Here is a 25,761-nt window from a genome sequence, read left to right as displayed (position 1 = left end):
CATAAACTTGAAATTATATCTTAAAAGTTATAGAAAGAAAAATACTGAGATACACACAAAACTCTGTCACCTTCAGGTACTTACTTTCAAAATTCTATGCTGTTTTAAAGGCATTTTTAAAACTTTGATGCACTTCACAAAAATTTCACAAGTCCCGGGTAATAAAACTGCCTCGCTCAACACCAAGCCTCCGGGTCCTGAGCCATCCATTTCCCTCTCTGAGCTAATTAAGCCTGAAGACAGTGTGTGGCCTGAGATACAACTGTGGGCTCCGCGGTCCTGACTCTGAAGGCTTTGCCGAAGGCAGAGGCATGAGAGGCAGCTCTGAGCTCCTCAGATAGCGGCTCACTCCCTCATCATTAACTAGTTCTCAAACCTGCCAACTGTTCTGTAGACGCTCCGCCTACAAGTGCAAGAAAACAGCGTCAGGCAATGAAGCAAGCTCTCTTCACCAGATGTTTTTCTTCCTCACACATCTGCTTTGAACTTCAAACAGCCTGACGTCCAGAGCAAGGTCTGGGATATTCTAAATTGCCTAATAGAGCAAAGGCATTCAAGTCTTACCAAACTTCCCTAGTGTAGTGCCAATGCAATTATATTTAAATACAAAATTCAGGTATTTCCAACACTGTGACCTCTCTTTATTCCCCAAAAGCTAAGGTGGTAACTGCTCATGAATTAGCCAAGAAAAAAAATATGGAAATATAGTCAATTTAATCATGAAAGTAAAGGATAAAAACACTGCACATTATTTTTTAAGGCACAACTTTGATGATTTCAAACTACATTATTCTCTCTGAAAATACAGCCTGCTTTAAGGAAATGTAACACAAAAAAATTGAGACTTACAAAGCAGGATAAACTGGGTATAATGATTGGCTACATTAAATATTTTTCTATTGAAAGGTTATCAATAAAGTGTCCAGATATAGAGTTTAGGAGTTCTTAAAGTAACTCAATGTCTAGAAATTCAGTCTTCCTTCACTCTTTTCACAAGTAAACAAAAAAAGGAGGTGCATTTATTAACATTTTTTTTTTTTTTTGCCCGACCTCGTGGCATATGGGATCTTAGTTACCCAACCAGGGATGGAATCTGTGCCCCATGCAGTAGGAGCATGGAGTCTTAACCATTGGACTGCCAGAGAAGTCCCTGACACACTCTTTTTAATAACAACAATTCAAATCAGTTACTAGTTCAGGATAGCTTGAGACAGTCAGCAGGAATTGTCTACTATTTAAATTATAAAATGCTTTTGAAAAGAAATCTTATTTATTTTAGTGTATTTTAGTGTATATCTTAACTCAATAATTTAATACACTATTAATAATAATTTAACAAATTATTTCTTGCTGGACGACTTCAGGAAGGCAGGAGAGGAACTCACAGTGACAATCTTTCATCTGCATTACTTTTCATGGCAGAACTCAGCAAAGCCTGGATGGGGAACTGGGGCTCAGAGAAGGGAGGTAACCCTCTCATAAAATAATGGTGGGAGTATGACCATTTGGAAATACATTCTTGTAATTTGTGGTAGTTATGGTCTGCAAGTTTGCCATGAACACTGAATTAGCAAACACTGAGCCATTGCTCCCAAAGGAAATACAAGGTTAAGATCCTGCAAGCCTCTGGTCACATTTTCAAGAAGTAACCTTATTTGATGTGTATTTTCTGTTTAGAGACATCTTACATAACATACAGTCGTTTAATCACTAAGTCATGTCTGACTCTTAGGACCCCATGGACTGTAGCCCACCAGGTTCCTCTGTCCATGGGATTCTCCAGGCAAGAATACTGGAGTGGGTTGCCATTTCCTTCTCCAGGGGATCCTCTGGACCCAGGAATCAAACCCAGCTCTCCTGCATTGCAGGCTGATTCCTGCACTGCAGGTGTGTTCTTTACTGACTGAGCTATGAGCAAAGCCCCTGTAACATATACTTCTTATAGATAATTAATTTTATGCAATATTTCTTTATAATAATACACTAGCCAAGAAGAGCTCAACACTTTCTTGACCCTGGATGATCTGCCCACAAATTTCTTTGGCTTTCAGCCTCACAGCAATGCTGTCCCTTATTCTCTTTTTATCAGTTGTCATCTCCTGACTCCATAAGTTCTGCTCCTTTTCCAGCTCAAATTTACCCCCACTCTGCTCATGCATACAAATGACTAGGAAAGTGCTGGGAGCACTGGTCTTTCAATTACAAGTAAATTTCATCAAGCAAGAAGATTCACAAATACAAATCTGCAAATAATAAGGATAGACTCCTTTTATCAAAATGACATACACTTCGACCTAGCAATTCTACTTTTAGGTATTGAGAGTACAGATATGCCTTTGTATGTACAAAATAACATCTTTACACAGATATTCACTGAAGTAATTTTAATTAGGAAGAAACAGGAAATATTAATAGCATGGTTGCCTTTTGGTGGGAGCTTATATGAACAACTGCTGCTGCTGCTGCTAAGTCGCGTCTGTCATGTCCGACTCTGTGCGATCCCATAGACAGCAGCCCACCAGGCTCCTCTGTCCCTGGGATTCTGCAGGCAAGAACACTGGAGTGGGTTGCCATTTCCTTCTCCACTGCATGAAAGTGAAAAGTGAAAGTGAAGTCGCTCAGTCGTGACCGACTCTTAGCGACCCCATGGACTGTAGCCTACCAGGCTCCTCTGTCCATGAGATTCTCCAGGCAAGAGTACTGGAGTGGGGTGCCATTGCCTTCTCTGATATGAACAACTACAGTACCCTATTCAATGGAATACTATGCAGTAATTAAAAAAGAGAAAGCTCTATGGGGACGATATGGAACCATCTACACTAAGTGTTTTTTCAAACGTTTTGCCAGTAACCACAGTAAAACCAAAGCAAAACAAAAAAGCCCCCTACACTGTCACTGAGTACGTGGGTTCTTTCTATTCTGTGGGCTCTTTATATTCTATGTGCTACAGTGAAAAGATTCTGCTCCTCTTAACTCACTAAATTAGACCTCATTAATGTGACATGCTACAGTTTGGAAAAAAATACTCATCTACAAAATATACAGTTTATCTAAAAGAAAAGACAAGGTGAATAAAGATAGAAAAAGATGACACTTCTCATTTCTGTGAAAGATAATTAAAGGGCACCATGGATGACTCATGTTTGTAAACACATGGGATCTCTCTGGAAGAACATCAGAGGAACCAGCAACAGTGTTTATCATGAGAGAGGCAACTGGTGATTCAGGAAGCTGAGGGGGGGGCAACCTACTTTTCACCACACATCCAGCAGCTACGACTCCGCCTTCCAGTGAAGTGGGTGCATGTTTGATCCCTGGTCAGGGAAATAAGATCCTACCTGCCTGGCAGCCAGAAGACCAAAACATAAGACAGAAGCAGTAATGTAACAAACTCAATTACATAGAAGGAAAGACAAAGATTTAAGTCCTACACAGTAAAGGAGCTGTATTTCTTACCACTGGTGATACTGAGAAGTCTATAACTTATTTCTGGATTTTAGGGACTAAATTGTCTTCTACACTAAAAAATTGCACTTTATGGTAATAGCATTAAAAATGATTCTAATAACAATACAACTAATTGGGCAGATGCTATATCCAACTACCAGGAGTTTTCCATGTGTTCTTATTACATGTAGGGGACCATGAACGCCAGCAATGTGCAGGGTTAATGAGTGGCCTGGAGTGGCACGTTTGAGCACACTGAGAATGTGCTGTCTGAAACAGCATTTTTGGTGTGGTCAAGCTCAACCTGATTTCCATTTAAAGAAGACTCTGGCCTCTTGGTAAGGATCATGCTCCTGTGGTTTCACACCTCAACTACTGATATGAATAAAGCTTTTGTATTTTAGAAGGCCAAAGCCCAAGGGATGGTGTTATTGTTCAGCCACTCAGCCGCATCTGACTCTTTGCAACCCCATGAACTGCAGCATGCCAGGCTTCCCTGTCCTTTACTATCTCCCAGAGTTTGTTCAAACTCATGTCCATTGAGTCAGTGATGCCATCCAACCATCTCGTCCTCTGTCGCCTTCTCCTCCTGCCCCCAATCTTTCCCAGCATCACGGTCCTATCCAGTGAGTCAGCTCTTCGCATCTGAAGACTCCTGGAAATGCCTAGGTGATGAAAAGACCTTCATTAGAAACCGCTAAGAACACCTAAAGCCAAGCTACCTTCCTGAACGGGTTTAAGCTATGAAAGATGGACACAGGGATTCGGTAGGATTCTTCTCCACCAAATGACTTCAAACACATCCCAGCAAAATAGCACGATGTGAAGAAAGGTCAACACTACTGATCCTGTTCCATTGCTGGAGAATGGATGAGGTGGGGACGTCCTGTTCATATGCTCCTCAAGGAAGACAAGCTAATGGCCTTCTGGGGACAGTTGGAATGAATTTGTACATAATCTCAGAGGCCAGACTGTCTGAAAAGTTGCTCTGAATGCATTGGAACAGACAAATTCACCTGTGGTATAACATCCAAGAGCAGCCCGCCTACAGCTTAGGGCCCTCCACTGCATGAGACAGCCTTCAGCCCCAGTGCAGGACTTGCCTTTTAGTGATGGTTAAGTCAGCACTTTCCCTGGTTAACACAAGGAATATAAACCACCCCTTCAGTGATGCTCCCCTTAGAATACCTCCTTAACTTTCAAAATGATTCACATGTCATCATGTTTAAGTGAAACAGTTTCCTTGCCAGGGTTGAGAGCAAGTTTTTTCTATTGAAACAGATTCTCTTTTCTGACCAGAAAGAAGCCCTCAGCTACCTTTTTTTTTTTAAATTGTTCTCCAGTTGTTGTTAACAACCCTCAGTTGCACTGGCTCCCACACCCATTTAAAACCCTTCTGCCTGGCTTCATATCCCAGACTTTCTTGCAAAGGAAACAGAACTCTAAAATCAGAACCATCTTGGGCTGGGCAGTTGCCAAGTCAGCTGCCGCTCCTTAGCCTTAGGTCAAATGGCTTACCCTAGGACATTTTGCACAGTGTTTAAGTTACTCCTTATTGAATAAAGATAAAGTCATTTTTTAAAATGGGAAGGAAGAGGAACTGTAAATAGAATAATCTCATCTTATCTCTATAGATGTCCCCCCTGGTAGTGAGGTTCTTTATAACCCAGTAGGCAGTTCATTCAAGGATGCTTTCCTGTCCTGACATGGAATCCTTAAGATTCATAAAATGCATGTCCCATGATGACCATGAAGTAGCCTTGAGTTGGCTTGCTTCCTTGAAAGCGTTTCACCACTGAACTGTCTTGGGAACTATGGGGCTGGAGTTCTATAGAACTCCATCTATGCCAAGCCAAGAAAATAATTCCTCTCTCTTTTCAAGGCTCACTTCATTTGTTCAAGACTAAAGAAAGATGTTGACTGAAAAAGGAAGAGAGGGATGTGGATCAAAGAGTAAAACAAGCCCCGAAGGATATTATTCAATTCTCTTCCTGTTTTATCATTTTATTGTATTAGAAACTACCGGAAATAAGGGGCCAATGGCTGGAACTTGGAAATTCTCTGCTGAAAAGGAAAGCATTTGGTGAAACAAGTTATACTGAAACATGATTTCATTCATTTAACAAATATCTTTTTAGGCTTTATTTCATGCTAAGGTGATCTCTATTACCCTCTGAGAGGATAAAAACTGACTATAAAAATCTTTCAAAATGTTTTTCTGAGAGTTTTAGGAGAACCAAAGTAATAAAAATTATATATTCACTAAAATTTTAAGTCTTTGTATTCTTTATTTCAGGTGGAAAATTTTGAAAAGACACTGTATGTTTAGATTATTGCTAGAAGTACACTACTCATGACGGAGGGAAAAATAAATCTATTTCCAATGCTTTAAAGTAAATTAGCAATATTTAATAGTAGAAAAGTTCTGTGATAAAGCAAAGGATAGCTACTGGTGGTCAACATATTTGTCCTTTAAAAATGAAAACCACTTCTGAAAAATACAAACTGTGGAGCATCACCTCCATAGGTTAATGCAACTCAGTTGCTGAAAAGTTTTTAAATATCATGTCTGCCTTATTCACTTTGCATCTAGGAATAAGTTATTTAATTTGCTCCTTTCCATCTGATCCTTAAATAAGAACCAAAATGCCAGCCTATCTCTTAAGACTACAGTAAAGATGAAACAATCCCAAAACATTGCGGAGGTGCGAAAGAAATGTTTCCAACCATGATACTGGCCTTGCTTACAGAACAAAATTTTTGTTACATTTTTAAGACAGGTATTAACATCAGAAAACCAACCATAAGTACTTCTTTCCCCACTACCGGTCTAATAACTAATTTGCCTTCTTTTTGAGGGTTATTTTTATGGTCATGTGAGCCCGGCAGACTGCCTGGTCACAAGTGCCCGTGGTGGCATGTGCCATGAAATGGAAATAAGTGATACTGCCAGGCCCGGAGAACGAAGGTCCTTTGAAGTACATGTGTTTATATGTGCTCACCAAAATTTTAATGCCAGTAAAACCAAAAGGCAGTTGGAATTTTAATTTACAGTAAAATGACCTTTTATCTTTTTAATATTCCAGGAAGCATCAATCTAATATTTTTTAAGTCATGGTAAGTTTTCATAACAGTGACAAGAAGGGCACTCGATAAAGAACATGGCTTGTTTTGGAAAGAAATGGGAGAGAATACCACATTTCAGTTCTAATTGGTAGCTGAAGAACAGTTGATTTGAGAGAGCAAAGTCTAAAATGATAAAGCAACTCATTACCCTTTCAAGTAATCATGTAAGAAACTTTAGAAATTCTCAGAGGACAAAACACCTGCTACACCATTTATATAAAGTTCAGACAGGCCCATGTGTGGGCTTCAAAGATAAGGGTAATGGGCAGTTTCTTAAGCTGGGTGGTGGGTCCACAGGTGTTCATTTTATTATAATCTTTATAACTTACAAAGTTATTACATTCTTCTTTTAAAAATACATAAAACATTTCACAATAAAGATGAAAAACCAGGGGAAAAAGTAGCTGGTCAAGCAGAAATAATATGTACAAAATTTAATTATCCGCACCATGAACATACTCCTGGACAGCAGAGAACCTGAAGTTATTACTCTCTGGGTGAGGCGAAGGTGACTTGATGGGACAGGAACAATTATCACATGTGCTCCTCAGATGACCAGCCTTACACTGAACTGTGAGCCTTCCATCTATTTAGGAAGGAGAACTCCAACAGACAGGCTTGGTGGAAAGATTATTGGCTGAACAGGCAGCCTTTTCACCCCTACTAGCCCCTATGCCTACTATCCTGAATTGCTTAAGGTTTTCCTCAAATATAAGGAGTTTGTTTCACGTTGCTCCTCATACTACGGCTTCCTATTAACCACTCTAAGGTAAGACCCCTGCACTTCACAGGATCTGTCAGGTTCCCACCAGCATGGAGAGGTAGGCTACAAGGGAAAAAATGCACCCATACAGTGTGATTGGTTGTTCATGCTATATATTTGCATATATTCTAATTACTTGTATTGACTCATAAGCTTAAAATGGAAAAGAACTAGTATTTTCCACTGGAAGGCTTGATGTGCCTTTGTTTACACAATTATTAATCATATTATACTATACACAGCAGCCTCAAAAAAGTACTTGTGTAGAGGCCTGGAAAACACATGGAATTGTACATTAGCAGGTAAAAATATATTGGTTTTATTCCCCTAAAAGCAGAGAGAAAATTAATTATTTTCAGCTATTTCATTCCAGGGACAAGCATTTGCTTTGCGTTAAAGCGGTGATTTGTAGGCTGGGCTTTGCCAGCATCTCCTGATCTAGAGGGTGGGAGGTGGTGGGATGGGTGTTGCAAACACATTCACGTCCAAATTGTCCTTTTACAAGGCTGTTTGCAAAGGCTGTCTTCTGGGATACGTTTAAACTGTCTCCAAATCTCCTTGTTCCTGGACACTCATCATTATCCAACATTTCCTACCCATCTTGTTTGTTTTTTAAGAGCCTGTGAGGATATTTTATGTGACATTTCATTTTTTTGGAAGAGTGGTCAATTTCTTTAAAAATTTCTGCTATAGAATCAGTAAAGAAATTCCATGTGGCACTTAATTTATTCCTCCAATAGTTACTCGGAGCCTACAATGTAGGGTGGGTACAAAGCTGGATGTGACACAGTCCTTGCTCTCAAACGATTCACAGTCTGGTAGTGTGATGCTCATGTTAGGAGAAACACGGACCTAAACTTCCCATCCTGGCCAGGCAAGATAATAGCCACAAGCAGGAGTTATCTTACTGGTAAAGAACATGAAACTAACAAGCGACCACCAACCAGAAGAATTCGGGAAAGGTAAGAAGGAGAGAGGAGACGCCAGTCCATTTGTCCTGCCAATCTCCCAGAACCCTCCTCGCTGGAATCCATCTTGGCTGAGCGATGCAGCTGCCACCAGGAAGGGCCCTGAGTCAGAGTGATTGGCCAAAGACATCTGGAAACTAACTCAATTATCATAAAACCCGAGACTGCAAGCCACGTGGCAGAGCAGTTCTCCTGGGTTCCCTTACTCTGCTGCTCTCCACCCAGGCGCCCTTTCCCAGTAAAGTCTCTTGCTTTGTCAGCGCATGTCTCCTTAGACGATTCATTTCGGGGGTTAGACAACAGCCCACCCTCCGGCCCTGGAAGACGTCTCCGATGCAGTGGAATCTTCTTTAAGCTATTTCCAAGCCCTGTATCCTCCACATGAACCACTGGGGCTCAGAGACCTGTGATCGATTCCACTCAAGTAACTGAATTTAGAAAAAAAGATTAAGATATGCTGCCCTAGCGGGAGCGGCAGGCATTCCAGTATGTGTCTAGGATGTCACGGTGACTGCTACAAAGGTTGGAGATTACACACTGCAAAAAGCACAGAGAAGGGACAAATCACCTGGGGAGAGGGCTTCCAGAGGATTCCAGGAGGTTCCTCTCTGGGCTGGGTCTTAAAGAAGGAATTTACGAGCACAGGTAATAACAGCATGTGAAAATTAATGGGGGAAAGATATGACCCTGGAAGAAGACAAAGCGATCTGGAGTTGCCAGAACTCAGGTCACTGGAGATGAGCAGAGGAGCAGGAGGACTCATAGGAGATGACACTGAAAGCCGCCCTAGCACCAGATCAGGGTGGGCTTTCCCTGTCAAGTTACTTTCTATTTCCCATCTATCTTCCAGGGAAAGAGGAAGGAGTAGGTGTGAGTGTGTGTGTGTGTGTCCTCATTGAAGAATTAAAAGTAGGAGCATGGGAGTAATAGTAAGAGACACAGGTTTTGCTTTATTTTAGGATACATAGAAAATTACTATATAACACAGAAAGTTATTTCAACGTTAAGCTTAAACAAGCAGTACACCAGTCACATATACTTCTGTGGTTCTTTTTTGACCTCCATCTCTCTAACGCCAGTGTCAGTGTGGCTCTCGAAGCCACAATTCAGTCAAGTTCTCATTTTCACCCTTTCTGCTTCAGGACAATCAGCTTCTCTATTTCTGAGCCATGGTTAGGTTCCCTGTGTCATAGAGGGAGAGAGGTCTGGAGGCAGGATGGAGGTAGGAGATGGACAGAGGTGGGGAGCCTAGAGCTTGAGGAGGCTTAAGAAACGGTCTGGGAAAGAGTGATTCGGGCCTGCAAAGAAAGGGGGCACTGATCACCTTTATCTGAAAGGATTCCCAAAGCAGAGAAGTGGAATCCACTGACGCAATTGAAGTCCTGTGGCCTGAGCTGCCTAAAGAGGCAACAGAACACCTGACTCATCCCTGTACTTCTTTAGACAAGCCAGATGGCCATTTGGCAGGGAGAGCATGTCAAAGGTTGATTTGTTATCTATCACTGAATAAATTACCCCAAAATGTAGCGGTTTAAAACGACAAACATTTTATTATCTAAGTTTCTGCAGACTAGGAGTTCGGGAGTATCTGTGCTGGGTGGTTCTTTTTCAGCATCTCTCATGAAAAGACCCTGATGCTGGGAAAGATTGAGGGCAAGAGGAGAAGGGCATGACAGAAGATGAGATGGTTGGATGGCATCACTGACTCAATGGACATGAATTTGAGCAAGCTCCAGGAGATGGTGAAGGACAGGGAAGACTGGCTTGCTGCAGACTCACAACTGAGTGACTGGACACCAACATGAGATTTCAGTCCAGAAACCTGCCCAGATCCTATCATCTGCAGGCTCCCCTGGGGCCAAGGCTGTGGATGGGAAGCCCCAACGCTTTGCTGGCAGTTGGAAAGTGGTCAGTTTTTTGCCACATGGACCTTTCCATGGTGCTGCTTGAGTGTCCTCAAGACATGGCAGCTGGTCTTTCCTGGAGTGAGTGAACAACTCCTTTTCTGACCTTGCCTTGGAAGTCACAGACTGTCACCCTGACACATTCTTATGCACTGGAGGGAGTCACTGGGAAGGGAATTAAACTCCATCTCTCTCAAACAATTGACAAAGCACACATAACAAAGCCATGCAAGAGGACTTTGAAAGTTACTCTATACCTGGGATGCTCCAGCTGTATTCTTGAATCAGTAACAAAGGCCAAACCTTGAAAGGGCCTGTTCTTGAGCCATCCCACCCTTGAAGCGGCCGCTGGGGCTCTTGTAATTGATGTATTTGTCAAGAGGGGAAGCTGGGTAATGGCTTCTTGGAAGCTCCATCAAGTGGCAATGGGGTTTGATTGAAACTGCATTTGTGGTGTAATGGAAATGCTATTGATGATTTTCAGAAAAGAGAGTCAATATGGAAAAAGCTGAAGTTTGAGATTATTTTGATTATACTATATTCAAAAAAGTATATATATTAGTATACAAATGTTTTGTCTTTGCTCAGGTCAACAAGCTACAACCGAGAAGCATACACTCGCCTGACACAAATATACTAAAAAGTATATATAATACAAAACTATATTGTATATATATTATACAAAAAAGTATATGTATATTGTATGTAATTATACAAAAAAGTGATACGTACAGAAGTGGTTTTTTTGTTTTGTTTTGTTTCTTTTAAATTTGGAGAATTGTTTTGTTTTGTTTGGATGTATAGGAAAGAAAGACTTCTGAGCCTTCCTGGCTACTTGATATTACCAAACATTAAGGAGCCATGAGTTGATGAAGTTATATTTTCATGAGAGTTTTATAAAGTGATAAATGAGAAGTCATGAAGCAAATTACATTGCAGCCTGATCTGGAGCAATGAACGTGGTAAAGCACAGAAGAACCCACTTGAGCTTGACGTTTGAAACATTCTCCTTTTACAGGCAGGGGCTTATGGCAGATAATTCCTTTCTGATGGGTCTAATCTTCTACTCCTGGGATCTGCAGTGAATAATATTTACATAATCATGACACTACCAATGCTGGTTACTAATTGTTACTGTTTGGAATCAAACTCTAATCAGAGTGCAGAAAGCAAGTTGGCTGTTGAACAGAATGCAATGTTACTATGACAACAATGGTGTGGTTGCTAGAGGTTGAGATGAGGGTTGGGAATTGTGGAGGAAGAGGAAAGAAGCCTACATAGTCCAAGAGGTGAGGGATGGTTGGAAGAGATGATAAAAGCTGATGAGTCAGTAAGTAGCGCATTAAAGTTGCAATAAAATTAAATATACAACATCAGGTTAGAGTTCTCACAAAAGTCATGAGGAAAGGTGATGGGGAGTGGTACAAGCTCTGCTCTTAATCTTTTCCCCCAAGGGAGTCACAAGTTACTGATTAATGGAGAAACAGAACAGGAGCACATTCTACAAAATGAAGGTGAATCCCACAGGAATAACCAGAATCAGGGGCTGGCAGCTCTGGGAACTGGGTAGCGAAGGTGACCTTCACATCTTCTTCCTATCCTTTTGTACACATTTACTTTCTTACCACATACTGAACATGCGTAAGTTTCTTAAAGCAAAATATGTAAAAACCCACATCACTGGTAGAACCTGATAGGAGCCTACGTTCACCAGGTTTTAATAAACTTCACAAACAAATGGCAAGACTTCACTTATTTCATAAAGCAACATTTTACATTTTATTCTTCTCCTTGACATGGAGAGTAGGAACCAGTGTACGAATGACTACTTCGGTGATAAAAACTAACATGAGCTAAAATTCTATGACTTATCTTTAAATATACCTTTAATTCCAATAATGAAAGGAAAAGCAAAAAAAAAAAAAAAAACCTCTTACAATTTCCAGAATTAACTTGAATGGGTGAAAGCCTAGGACTAAAGACTTTTTCTGAGTTTTTATGGAAGGCCCAGGAACATCCTCTGCATATTTTATTTGATTTTTTTACAGGTCGTTTTTTAATATTTATTTTTGTTTATGTATTTATTTGGCTGCGCCAGGCCTAGCCATGGCATACCGGATCTTTGATTCTTGTTTCAGCGTGTGAGATCTTTAGATGCAGCATGTGAACTCTTTAGTTAGGGCATGCCAACTCTTAGTTGCAGCATGTGGGATCTAGTTCCCCAACCAGGGATGGAACGCAGACCCCCTGCATTGTGAGCTCCGAGTCTTAGCCACTGAACCACCAGGAAGGCCCCTCTCTGCATATTTTAAAGACAAACTCCTTGCTATCTAACTGTGGAAGATATTCAAAGGTTTTAACAATGATTAGGATACCAAAGAAGCAAGTAACATTTGCCTCAGTTTAAAATTTTTTATTTTTATTTTTGTCCAGGAACAACCTGGGTACTAAGTATAGTGGGTGGAAACAGGAAGAAAATATAGCAAGAAAAATTATGAAGTTGGTGATCAGGTGGAGAAAGAATCATTTTCTATAAGAGGGCAGTGTTTCCCACCCCCCGCCTTTGGCAAATGAGAGGAAAGATTTTTATGGAAGTTCTTCAGGCTTCTAAAGAAAAACTAATTTTTATTCTCAATAAGAAATGCTCATTTTTCTATTTTATAGACTCATAAAACTTCAAAATAGGAAGGGATTTGTACTACAGCAATTCACAACAATCATACAATCCAGATCAGGTGTCAACCATACTTGATAAAAGGAATTTTATACAAAGAGCTGAGAGAATGACTTGTAGTGCTTGTTAAAAAAAAAAAAAAAACTTACAGAAGAACAGATAACCACTGAGTAGTACAACTATACATAATGGACTACTATATAGCAATGAAAGTGAACTAACTAGTATCACAAGTAACACAGATGAATTTAACAGGTTTAACATTCATTGAAGACATCAGACACCAAGGAAACATATTCTATGATTCTATTTATACAAAATGCAAAACCAAATAGAACTAATCAAGGTGTTAGAAGTTTGAATGGTTATTAACTTTGAAGGGTTAGAGACTGGGAAGGGTTATATGGGAGCTTCTGGGTTATAGTAAAGTTCTACTTTTTATCTACATGCTGGTCACATGGGTGGGCTCAATTTGTAATATTTTCCAAGTAGTTGCAATTATAATGATTTGTGCACTTTTCTGAATGAATATACAATTTGCTTAAAAAGTCAACTAAAGAAAAATCACATATAGAGCCTCCTGCTAGCTTATGTGGCACATTCATGCAGATTTTTTAAATGCCCTTTGCTCTGGATAAATGACTTAGGAAAAGGCACCTCTATAGGTAGAGGCTCCCCCACAAGTCTGTGCCTTGGCAAATGAAGGGTGGGCTGGGCTCCATCCCCACTGGTGCACTTTTAGACACAAAGCCACACATCTGGGTGGACATCTGCAAATCTGCAAAATACTCATGGGACCCTTCCTCACCACAGCATTATGAGCAGGGCAGGGCAGACATCGTTCTAATATGGAGGAGGAAGTGGCAGAGAACAGTGAGACTGATGCATGAAGGCATCACAGCTAATAAGCCATGAAGCCAGGGTGAACTTCTAGGCCAGCAGGTCTTCAGATGATTCTGATTCCTTTTGGGGAGGAGAAGCGGGAGAAGCTTCTCTCTGTGTTACTGTGTTTATCGCTATGGGTCATCTCAAATGCTCTGTCAAATAAGGCAGGGGATAAATACATGGTCCGATAATCTTAATATTGGGCTTTAGTAAAGGTGCTAGGTTCTCAGTCCATTTGGAAAACATGCTATAATCATATACTCTGAAATGAATATTCACCTTGTAGACGTTAACCTAGGCAGAGAGGTCAGTGGAATAGAGATATGTACACCTATCAATAGAACATCCTGGCCCACCCACGGGTTAAAATGATCAATGTAAGGATATAAATCTGTCCGTGTCTCGGAAAAAAATGAAAGAGAGAGATACCCACATGATGTGTAAGTTTAACTTACCCAGAAGTGTCTGCTTATTTTGGGAAGAGTTAGGCTCTGCAGAACACCGGCAGGACCGGAGGACAATCACCCCTCCAAGCACACCGTCTTCGCTGGCCAGGAAAGGTGAGCCTAGACACAAACAAGCGGTGGTCATCTTCAGTTCATTTTACTCTTCTCACTTCCAGTTTTCATTTCATTATGGGAACAAATGTGTGGCATGAGTACGATTTTGAAAGATGCCTATTTTCTGACACTCGCTGTTGTTCATACCTTGTCCAGGCTGGATGGTGAAGGCAGGCTTGTGCCTTAACAGGCAGAGACAGTGCCAGATGCTGCCAAGGAGACATAAGCAGGGGTGGAGCGTGCATGACCGTATTGAGAATGGAATTGGAAACACTGCCAGGTTAAAGGCCCAAAACACAAATACAGCAAAAAATGTTTAGCAGTTCCCTTTGATCAGCTCTTCGGGATCACTTACCAGGCTCTCCCTGCTGTCAGGGGCATGCCACCAAAAGCTTTCATTTACTACCTGAAATTCAATTTTCAACAAAAAGCTACAAAGTTTATGACAAACGTTTAAAAATGCTCCTGATGGTTTACACAAATAAGGGTGAAACTGTATTTCTATTATGAGAGTCTGGTGGTTAGAAACGGTCGTGCTTTGGAGAGATCTCACACACTGAACCATTGTGAGCATTTCAGCAACACTGAGTTTTAAAGCCCCTCCTTCTTCCTCCCCAAGGACATCTTCTTCGAACATCTGGCACAGCAAGTGAGCACGTGGAGAACAAATGCAAAATTAACCCAAGTGCTATTAAAGAAAGTCATAAAAATAAAACCCAGCCAAATTGGATTTGGGGGGAGCTTCTGGTTAAACTTAGTAGATTAAATACATGCATTTATCTCCACTCCTTTCTCAAATCCCAGTAAACTGGGGGAAAGGGAAGGGGGAAAAAAAAAGAGCCATGGCCCAATAAGGACAGAGAAAGAGACAAGGGAAAAACAGAAAAACAGACCTTTTAGAAAAGAGAAAGAAGACAGACAAGTATTTGCTCACCTAGCTGACCTGGGAAAGCTACCATGGGGCGGAGGGAGGGGAGGAGGCAGGAAAAAAGGCTTCTTGGAGTTGGGGGACCCCTATAAGAAGCCACCCCAGTTTTGCCGTAAAATCAAAAAAGGACCAGAAATTGGAGGCTTCAAGTTCTGGAGGCAGGAATGCAGGGTATGCCTGAAATAAAGGTGGTTGGTTGAGAGTGTCCAAAAGGATCTTCTAGACCAGGGTGGGTAAACTATGACCTGTCTAGTTTACAGCCTATTTTTGTACTGTCTGCAAGCAAAGAATGTTTATTTTATATTTTCAAGGGTTTTTTGGTTTGTTTGCTTTGCTTTTTTAAGAGAGAGAAGAAGGAAGAGGAAGAGAAGAATCTGTGATAGAGACCAAAGTGTTGCCCACAAAGTCTAAAATCTACTCTCTGGCCCTTTACAGAAAGTTTGCTGACACTTGATCTCAATTCCCAGATTCCTATCTAGAGAGGAAATTACTCCTCCCCAGCCCTAGAGGAAGCAGGATATTTACTCTCTAGAGAGGCTGAAACAGAGGGACCCGAGGCTCCGGTCATTGGGCTCAGCCCAGGGCAGGAGGGAGGCTCCACACTGAAATTAGGGGCTGAAGGGGAGCCTTTATGTACAACAACCAGCTCCCTTCACCCACAGGCTCCACAGATGCGAGAGGGCTGACACCCTCCAAGCAAGAGACTGGATCATTCCTTTTCAGTGTCAAGAGTATTTCCAGGCTCAATTCCAACCAATTCAAGACTAAGAACCTACTTGAGAGAACCTAAAAACATCACTCGTCCTTGCTTTATGGTGATGGCTTCAAGATGACAAGTGTGGCTCACATACAAAGGATTTTCAGCTCAGCTTCTTGGTACTTAAAGAGTTCAGTTCAGTCACTCAGTCATGTCTGACTCTTTGCGACCCCATGGACTGCAGCATGCCAGGCCTCCCTGTCCATCACCAACTCCCGGAGTTTACTCAAACTCATGTCCATTGAGTCAGTGATGCCGTCCAACCATCTCATCCTCTGTCATCCCCTTCTCCTCCCGCCCTCAATCTGGGCAAGCATCAGGATCTTTTCAAATGAGTCAGCTCTTTGCATCAGGTGGCCAAAGTATTGGAGTTTCAGCTTCAACATCAGTCCTTTCAATGAATATTCAGGACTCATTTCCTTTAGGATGGACTGGTTGGATCTCCTTGCAATCTAAGGGACTCTCAAGATCTTCTCCAACACCACAGTTCAGAAGCATCAATTCTTCAGCACTCAGCTTTCTTTATAGTCCAAATCTCACATCCACACATGACTATTGGAAAAACCATAGCCTTGACTAGATGGACTTTTGTTGGCAAAGTAATGTCTCTGCTTTTTAATATGCTATCTAGGTTGGTCATAACTTTTCTTCCAAGGAGTAAGCGTCTTTTTATTTCATGGCTGCAGTCACCACGTCCAGTGATTTTGGAGCCCCAAAAAATAAAGTCTGCCATTGTTTCCACTGTTTCCCCATCTATTGCCATGAAGTGATGGGACTGGATGCCATGATCTTAGTTTTCTGAATGTTGAGATTTAAGCCAGCTTTTTCACTCTCCTCTTTCACTTTCATCAAGAGGCTCTTTAGTTCTTCTTCACTTTCTGCCATAAGGGTGGTGTCATCTGCATATCTGAGGTTATTGATATTTCTCCTGGCAATCTTGATTCCAGCTTGCACTTCATCCAGCCCAGCATTTCACATGATGTACTCGGCATGTAAGTTAAATAAGCAGGGTGACAATATACAGCCTTGACGTACTCCTTTTCCTATTTGGAACCAGTCTGTTTTTCCGTGTCCTGTTCTAACTGTTGCTTCCTGACCTGCATACAGGTTTCTCAAGAGGCAGGTCAGGTGGTCAGGTATTCCCATCTCTTTCAGAATTTTACAGTTTGTTATGATCCACACAGTCAAAAGCTTTGGCATAGTCAATAAAGCAGAAATAGATGTTTTTCTGGAACTCTCTTGCTGTTTTGATGATCCAGTGGATGTTGGCAATTTGATCTCTGGTTCCTCTGCCTTTTCCTAAACCAGCTTGAACATCTGAAATTTCATGGTTCACATACTGTTGAAGCCTGGCTTGGAGAATTTTGAGTGTTACTTTACTAGTGTGTGAGATGAGTGCAATTGTGCGGTAGTTTGAGCAATCTTTGGCATTGCCTTTCTTTGGGATTAGAGTGAAAATGGACATTTTCCAGTCCTGTGGCCACTCCTGAGTTTTCGAAATTTGCTGGCATATTGAGGGCAGCACTTTCACAGCATCATCTTTTAGGATTTTGAATAGCTCAACTGGAATTCCATCATCTGCACTAGCTTTGTTCGTAGTGATGCTTCCTAACGCCCTCTTGACTTCACACTCCAGGATGCCTGGCTCTAGGTGAGTGATCATACCATTGTGCTTGTCTGGGTCATGAAGATCTTTTCTGAATAGTTCTTCTGTGTATTCTTGCCACCTCTTCTTAAATCTTCTGCTTCTGTTAGGTCTATACCATTTCTGTCCTTTATTGTACCCATCTTTGCATGAAATGTTCCCTTGGTATCTCTAATTTTCTTGAAGAGATCTCTAGTCTTTCCCATTCTATTGTTTTCCTCTGTTTCTTTGCACTGATCTCCGAGGAAGGCTTTCTTATCTCTTCTTGCTGTTCTTTGGAACTCTGCATTCAAATGGGTATATCTTTCCTTTTCTCCTCACAGGCAACCTAGAATCACTAGTTGTTTCCACTAGGCCTCCGGGAAACACAGAGAGCAAAACAGCAGAAAGCTAACAGAGGGAAAACTTAGGCAAATAGTTTGAGCAGAAGAAAAAAAAAAAATTAAAGGCGGGGGAAGGGGAGAGATCCCTGGCAGTCCAGTGGTTAGGACTTGGCACTTTCACTGGGAGGGCCCAGGTTCGACCCCTGGTTGAGGAACTAAGATCCAGTAAGCTGCAAGTTGCAACCCCCAAAAACAAAAGTAAAGAAAGACAGAGGTAAGACATGAGAGAGAAAAAAACATTTTTAATCAGAACAGGCCAGAAGATCCAATATTTGATTAAAAAAGGAGTTTCAAAGAGAACCAATTTTAAAAAATGAAAGAGAATAAATTTCAAAGAAATAAAAAACAGTTCCAAGAACTGAAGGATGAGTGTTCAGACTGAAAAGGCTCATAAACCTCCCAGCATTATTCATGGGGGAAAAAAGTGCCATGAAGATGTATCACTATGAAATATCAAAATACTGAGAAAAGAAAGGTCTAAAAAATTTCCAAATGGGAAAAAATGATCACCAGGAAGCAAGGGGATTATAATGGCATTGGATTTCTCAACAGCAACACTGGGATCTAGAATATTAGGACGTAACATTTTCAAAATGCAGAGAGAAAATTATTTCCAACCTAGAATTCTATCCTTGGCCAAAATGTCAATCAAGCATGAAAGGAGAATAAAGCTGGACAAAGTCTCAAAGAATTCACCTCCCGTGCACTCTTTCTCAGAAAGTTGTAGGACAAATGTACCTTGGCAAAATTAAGGAATAAGGGAAATAATGAGAAAGAATTGAAGATCTGGGAACAGGGGCTTCAAGACAAGAGACGACAAAAGTATTCCTAGGTGACACACAGCTACAAACAGGCTTGGAGAGCCAATGAACCAAAATGATAGAGAGCCAGAAGAAGCTGGAAAGGTATTTCCAAATCGGAAGAAATTTAAACTTATAAGATACATGTTGAGTTTTAAATTATTTAGAGGAAATTTCTCACATTTTGAGGGAAGACAGAGGATAAAAAAGTGGTTAAAAAAAAAGTGAGGCAGATATTAACTGCAGACGAAATACAAATTTCTACAGGAAATGAAATTAGAATCACAGCACACTATGGAGGTCAGATGTCAATGGCTAGAGTAAAAAATATAAACTTGTCCATATGGATGAACTACTAAACAAGAATATAATACATTAAGCAGAGAAAAAGCCTATGTGGGCAAGTGTAGGTTGGAAGTTGGAAGTATAAAGGAACTAAATCCTTGCCTTCCCTGATGTGAAGATGATAACATCTAAATTTGATATCCAAATAGTATTTAAGATTGAAAAATCAAGAAATAGTAGTATAGGCATGTTATGTTGAATTATAGATGTAATTTTTAGAAAAAAATGATTAAGAGAGTTAAAAATAGGAGCTTTCAACTCAAGGGGGTATGGAGGGTCGGGACAAGGAACTACCTATTTTCAGGATAAGCCTAGGGGCATTGCTTATGTTTTAATTCATGTGTGTGTGTATGTGTGTGCGCGCGCACACATACACACACACACAGCTTTGCAACGAAAAGCAACACATATTTAAACTGCGGAGCCAGAGTACAATTTTTCCTCCTCAGCCCCTCAGAGATGAGGGAAAGGAGACAGGGAATTCACGGCCACCAAGAAGCCCTCCTAAGCCCTAGATCCATACTGTCATGTTCTGTGGTTGTAGTGTCAGAACCACCATGAGGAGGCTTCATATGATCATTTTACCAATGAAGAACCTGAGGTTCAGAGTGGTTCCATGACGTGTTACAGCCATGGTAGAGCTGGGGACGAAAGCTTCCTCCCATGTTTCTCTGAGTCCACGACTGGGCCTGCTTTGCAGCAGAGCCTCTCAGGGAATAGGAAACCCAGGATAAGATTACATTCCACCACGCCTGCATGAAGGCTCTTGGCACCTCTACAGCTGTTCCTTTCCCACCATATCCAGGAACTTCTCCTAGGGTCCCCATAACTCGTCTGTGTGCTTAGTCACTCAGTCATGTCCGACTGTTTGTGACCCCATGGACCGTAGCCCACCAGCCTCCTCTGTCCACAGGATTTCCCAAGCAAGAATACTACAGTGGGTTTCCATGTCTTCCTCCAGGGGATCTACCCAACCCAGGGATCGAACCCGCGTCTTCTGCATCTCCTCATTGCAGGCAGCTTCTTTACCACTTAGCCACCAGGGAAGGTCCATTGCTTACCCAAGCACAAAACCTTCTACCTCTTCCCTCTCCAAGGACTCAACTCTTCAAACCACATCAACTCCTGTGAGTTCCTTGTGGTTGCACCTGCTCCTTCCATGTCCTTCCCACCAACAGGACCCCTGTTCACCCTCCTTGTCCTTCCTGCTCCAATCACGCAACCCTTAATTAATAAATTAATGTGTACGATGTGCCAGGACTCATCAGGCACTGGAGATACCGCAGTGAACAAACAAGGCTCCTGCCCATATCCAGTTGAGCAGGTTGGGAGACAAGCAATAAACTCACACATCAACAAGGAACCCACCCAGCTGGTAGGAAATGCTGTGAAGAAATTGTATCCAGGCAAATGTTGACAGGTGTGACTGGGGCTAACACTTTAAATCAAGTGTCAGAGAAGGCATCTTTGATAAAGCACCAACCATGTGAAGATCTGTTGAAAGAACATTCCAGGAGGATGAACCAGCAAACGCAGATACCCTGAGGTGGGGAGGAGCATGGATGTTCAGGAAATAAAAGGAGGCTGGAGTGGCCAAACTAGATGATGGAGGGGGAGGAAGGGCAGAATCTGAGTTCAGAGAAAGGCAAGGCCACCTCACATAAGGTTACATGGGGCTTGTGAGCCCAGTAAGAAGTTTGGATTTTACTCAAAGTGTGGTCAAAGATGACAAAGGGCTTTAACCAGGTCAGTGGTAGTTTTCATTTACATTTGTATAAGGTTACTCGGCTGTGCAGAATAGATCAGCAGGGCAAGTGTGGAAGCAGGAAACCACTGAAAGAGCTTAGTTATGAGTTTCTAGTGGCTTGGGTGAGCCTGGTGGCAGTGGAGACAGTCAGCAGAGGGTGGGTCCAGGGTATATTCTGCAGGCGGAACCAATAGGGTTGTTCATAGAATAGATGTTGGCGTGGAAAACAGACATCAAAGTTCACTCTAATAAGAAATATGCACCCCAGCTGTGATTACACCAGTAAACCATTCAGAAATGTTCAATGGCTCCCAAGTGTTCCTGGAACAATGTCTAAACTCCTTAGCCCGGACCTGCCTCCCTCACTCTTCCCAACCTTATGTCCCTATTTATTTTCACACACCACTCCAGCCAAATTGGACTTTCTATATTCCATTTCCTGAAGATTTCCCCCTGGGCCCACTGTTGTGAATTGTGCTTCCAAGCTTTACCCCCATGAACTGAAATCTATTTTTTTTTATTTCTTTCTTTTTAAATTTTGTTTACTTCTTGGCCAGGTCATGTGGCATGTGGGAATCTTAGTTCCCCCACCAGGGATCAAACGTATGCCCCTGCAGTGGAAGTATGGAGTCCCTACCATGAGACCACCATGGAAGTCCCTGGAATTTATTCTTTAGCTCCAATGCCATTTATACAGAAGGTGAGTATACTCTCACTGCTTTAGGGTGAGAGTATCTGACTCACCTTTGAGGCCCTCTTAGTGACTAACAAAGTACATGAACTTATTCACAGCCTTCCCCTATCCCTAGCTCCCTGCCACACATACACACACTCCTGCCCACAGCACTGCTGTGTACCACGGATGCTCTGAAAGGGTGTTGGGGCTCCTGGGCACCATGGAAGCTCAAATCAGGGCTCCTCACCCTCAATGTGCATTCATTCAATGATTTAATGAAATAATGATTAAAATGCTATATTTGAAGATTCTAAAATTTTCATGGAAGTACTCAGATTTCATATAATCACTGTGGTGTTTTAAAAAACAAAGCAAACCAATACTGACTCAAACAGAAGACCCTGTTTTGACTCTCAAGGTAGTAACTGTGTGGTCTTAAGCAAGACATTTTTTTTAAAATTTCTATGCTTCAGTTTCTACAACTATAAATCATGGATATTATAAAACACCTTTCTGAGTTGTTGTGAAGGATGAATTTACATATATGAACTTTGTAACCTCAGAGGTGCTACTTAAACATTTGGTGGTAGAAATCTTAATAGTAAAAACAGTCTTCAACATTTTGTTCATCCTCAAAGATTATCATGTTGGACAAGATTTATTTCTATACCTTCCTGATTAAACTTCTACAACAGCTGCAACTAATGATCAACTGACATTCAGTGACTGGATGGTGGTGGTGACAGAGCATCAGTTTTCCAAGTTAAAATATTAAACACTGTTGTATAAATGGTAACAACATTCTTATTTTTCCCAGTAAGAAAAATTCAGTTAGAGTGAATGTTGGGCTCTGTGATATGCTCCCTATAATCAAATAGGGAGTTGGGAGGCAAAAATTAACTAAGACAATTCAAAGTTCCATATGCAAGTAGTTGCATAAAGTAAAGAAGATTAAAAGAAACAAAGAAATAATAAAAATTAAGATTCATTTACACTACTACAATATCTCAAATTGATTCTTGAACACCCAAATCTGTAACTATTATGTAACAAAATTATAATTACAGATGCTAAGAAACATATTCACTCTAATCAAATGTGTATAATCTGTATATTCATTAAGACTGTAAATCCAGACTGTACACAAATGAGACACTTGCTGACTGTATTTGTGCCATATCTTTAAGGATGAAAAATTTGAAGAAACTTAAGAAGAAAATACTTCCCCGGTAGCTCAGACGGTAAAGTGTCTGCCTACAATGCGGGAGACCTGGGTTCAATCCCTGGGTTGGGAAGATCTCCTGGAGAAGGAAATGGCAACCCACTCCAGTATTCTTTCCTGGAAAATCCCATGGATGGAGGAACCTGGTAGGCTATAGTTCATGGGGTCGCAAAGAGTTGGACACGACTGAGCGAATCCTTGTAAATATGAAGGCAGAGAAGTTAACGGGAATATTAATCCATAGTCTTTTCACTGCTAGTGCCAGAATCCCAATTAGAATGATTTTAAGTAAAAAGGTGGATTCACTGGCTCATAAAATCCAAGAGGAAGAACAAACAAACTCCTGGAAGTATAGGGATGTGAGGGGTGTTAGGGACAGCTGGAAATGGCTTCTCTCGAGTAGATGTAGTGGCCATCTGTGGATAGCTCCAGAGTGGTGCACCTGACACGGCCTTCGCCACCAGAGAGACTCCCTCTTTCAGGTTTCACATCCTCAGACACCACCAATCAGACTTCAGAAGACAGGAAATCTGACAGGCCTGGCTTTGGTTAGGGGGTAAGCCTGGGGCAATGAACTCTGTCCCAGAGTCCAGAGGAGTGGAGGCATGGATGGGCAGACAAATCCACAGATGTCCACAAGACACAAGTGGATAGAAGACCGCTACACAACCAGGAGCCTGGTGCTGTCTACTTGAACTTGGACAAGCCACTTTATCGCTCTGAACCTTGCTTTCTTCCCTCATCGGAAAAACTGAGAGACTAGACTAGTAAGTCTAATGCCTTTATCAGTTCTAACAGGCAGGAGTATTTTCTCCCCACCAGCAGCAACCAGAAATTATCTGAGGCCAGTAAGCCAAAGCATTAGACCTCCTTTTGCAGAACTTGATACAACACTTCATCTTCAACATGTGAGAACTGATCAAGAGAGTCTATTCTATAGCCAGAAGGCAGCTCCTAGTGTTCTACCTTCCGGTCACATTTAACAAAGAAACCTTGTGTTTTCAATACAGTTCTGTGCATTGCTTTCTTCTTTTTAAAGTCTAGATAACAAATCACTTGAATGGCATTTTCTCTTCCAGGAATTACACATATATTGAGAAAAAGAGATATATTGATAAAGGTGCAGGGTGGTGGGGATGAGCAAGAGGGTGAGAGGGAAGAATGATGATGATGATTTGTTTGGAGGTCCAGTGAACAAGAAAATGGACTTGGAAATAAGGAATGTTCCCTACTGAAAACACACACCTCTAACTTAAAAGAACAAGAGAGATTATAAATACTGTTTAGACACAAAAACAGGCTAAGAGTCCATACTTCCTGAAAGACCAAGGACTTCTCCTCTAAAGATGCATTTAAGTTAGTCAACATAACTTTCACAGATGTGAGGTATAGCAGAATGACATGAAGACCATATAACATAATGAGAGGATCTAGTCATTAAGTTCAGAGATGACAGCTCCGTTAATGAAGAGCCACCCTATTCTTCAACCTTTGAGATGTCTTCAAGATTGCCGCCATCATCCTATGAGATAGATATTAACTGCATTCTCTCCTTGCCTGCTCCCACAAAAATCCCAATGGAAGGATTATTACTAAGTTTGTTAGGCAGGCGAGAAACTGAAGGAAACAAAGGCAGAAGCTGAGGCACAGGAAGAAAAATGATCCACGAAAGCATTGAGGGGAAGAGGCGAGCAAGGCACCACATGACTGATCCAGATCCTCTCACTGCAAACCCTGAAGACACACCTGCTCCTCAAAACCTCACCTCCATCCAAGAGTGGCATCATTATGTGTGGTTTTCTGGTGATATGCATACTTTTAAAGACTGCAACTGAACTCCTTAGAGAGGAGAGTCGCAATGAGTCAGGTTGAGTTGAGTTGAGCTGAGTTAGGGAGAGCTGATCTGAGTGGGGCAAATGACTCTTTTGAAATCCTTTATCTAACAAAATTTGAAATACAGGAGAAGTCAATTTATTTTACAACAGAAAACTCTAAATTATAATCAGAACCAAAATGTATCAGAGAGACATTCGATCTTTGGATAAATTTACTGATTCTGTCACAAAGTTTAAGACCAAGAAACAAAATTAAGCTTTCCATTAAAGCCTCTTTCTTGCCTTAACCAAACATTGAATGTATGTACCTGATACTATTCTGGAAATGACAGGAGACTTTTTTTAAAAATTGGCTTTTTGAAAAAAATTGACAGACTTTTAAAAAAAAATTTTTTTTTAATTGACAGCTTCTGACTGTACCAGCCCAACATGCTACCTGCATGTGGAGGGATCCAGGATTCCACAAACTCACCCTTAAGCAACGACAACAGGATGAGAATGTGGATCCCTAACAGAGAACATTTCATGTAAGGATGGGCACAATAAAGGACAGAAATGGTATGGACCTAACAGAAGAAGAAGATATTAAGAAGAGGTGGCAAGAATACACAGAGAAACTATACAAAAAAGATCTTAATGACCTGGATAACCACAATGGTGTGATCACTCATCTAGAGCCAGACATCCTGGAGTATGAAGTCAAGTGGGCCTTAGGAAGCATCACTATGAACAAAGCTAGTGGTGGTGATGAAGTTCCAGCTAAGCTATTTCAAATCTTCAAAGATGATGCTGTGAAAGTGCTGCACTCAATATGCCAGCAAATTTGGAAACCTCAGCAGTGGCCACAGGACTGGAAAAGGTCAGCTGTTGTCACTCCAATTCCAAAGAAGGGCAACGCCAAAGAATGTTCAAACTACCACACAACTGTATTCATTTCACATGCTAACAAGTTCATGCTCAAAATCCTCGCAGTTATCCTTCAATAATACGTGAACCAAGAACTTCCAGATGTTCAAATTGGATTTAGAAAAGGCAGAGGAATGAGAGATCAAATTGCCAACATCCACTGGATCATAGAAAAAGCAAGAGAATTCCT

At 41.3% G+C, this 25,761-nt stretch overlaps 1 protein-coding gene across 24 annotated transcripts in view; it reads right to left on the bottom strand.

Annotated features, from left to right (window-relative positions):
* TASP1 (taspase 1) overlaps window positions 1–25,761 on the bottom strand; it is a 253,393-nt gene that overhangs the window by 29,401 nt on the left and 198,231 nt on the right. For all 24 annotated transcript variants that reach the window (XR_014073024.1, XR_014073023.1, XR_014073014.1 and 21 more), the window contains one exon: window positions 14,223–14,333. Coding sequence is in view for 13 of the 24 variants with exons in the window: in XM_081556535.1 (XP_081412661.1) it covers window positions 14,223–14,333 (111 nt within the window). In the remaining 11 variants the exon portion in view is untranslated. The remainder of the gene's footprint in view (window positions 1–14,222; window positions 14,334–25,761) is intronic.

This window comes from Giraffa tippelskirchi, chromosome 13 (assembly GCF_054371585.1).
Source record: "Giraffa tippelskirchi isolate mGirTip1 chromosome 13, T2T-mGirTip1v1.2.pri, whole genome shotgun sequence".
Classification (NCBI taxonomy): Eukaryota; Metazoa; Chordata; class Mammalia; order Artiodactyla; family Giraffidae; genus Giraffa; species Giraffa tippelskirchi.
The sequence above is the reverse complement of the archived record's forward strand: the minus strand, read 5'-3'. Positions and strand labels throughout refer to the sequence as shown.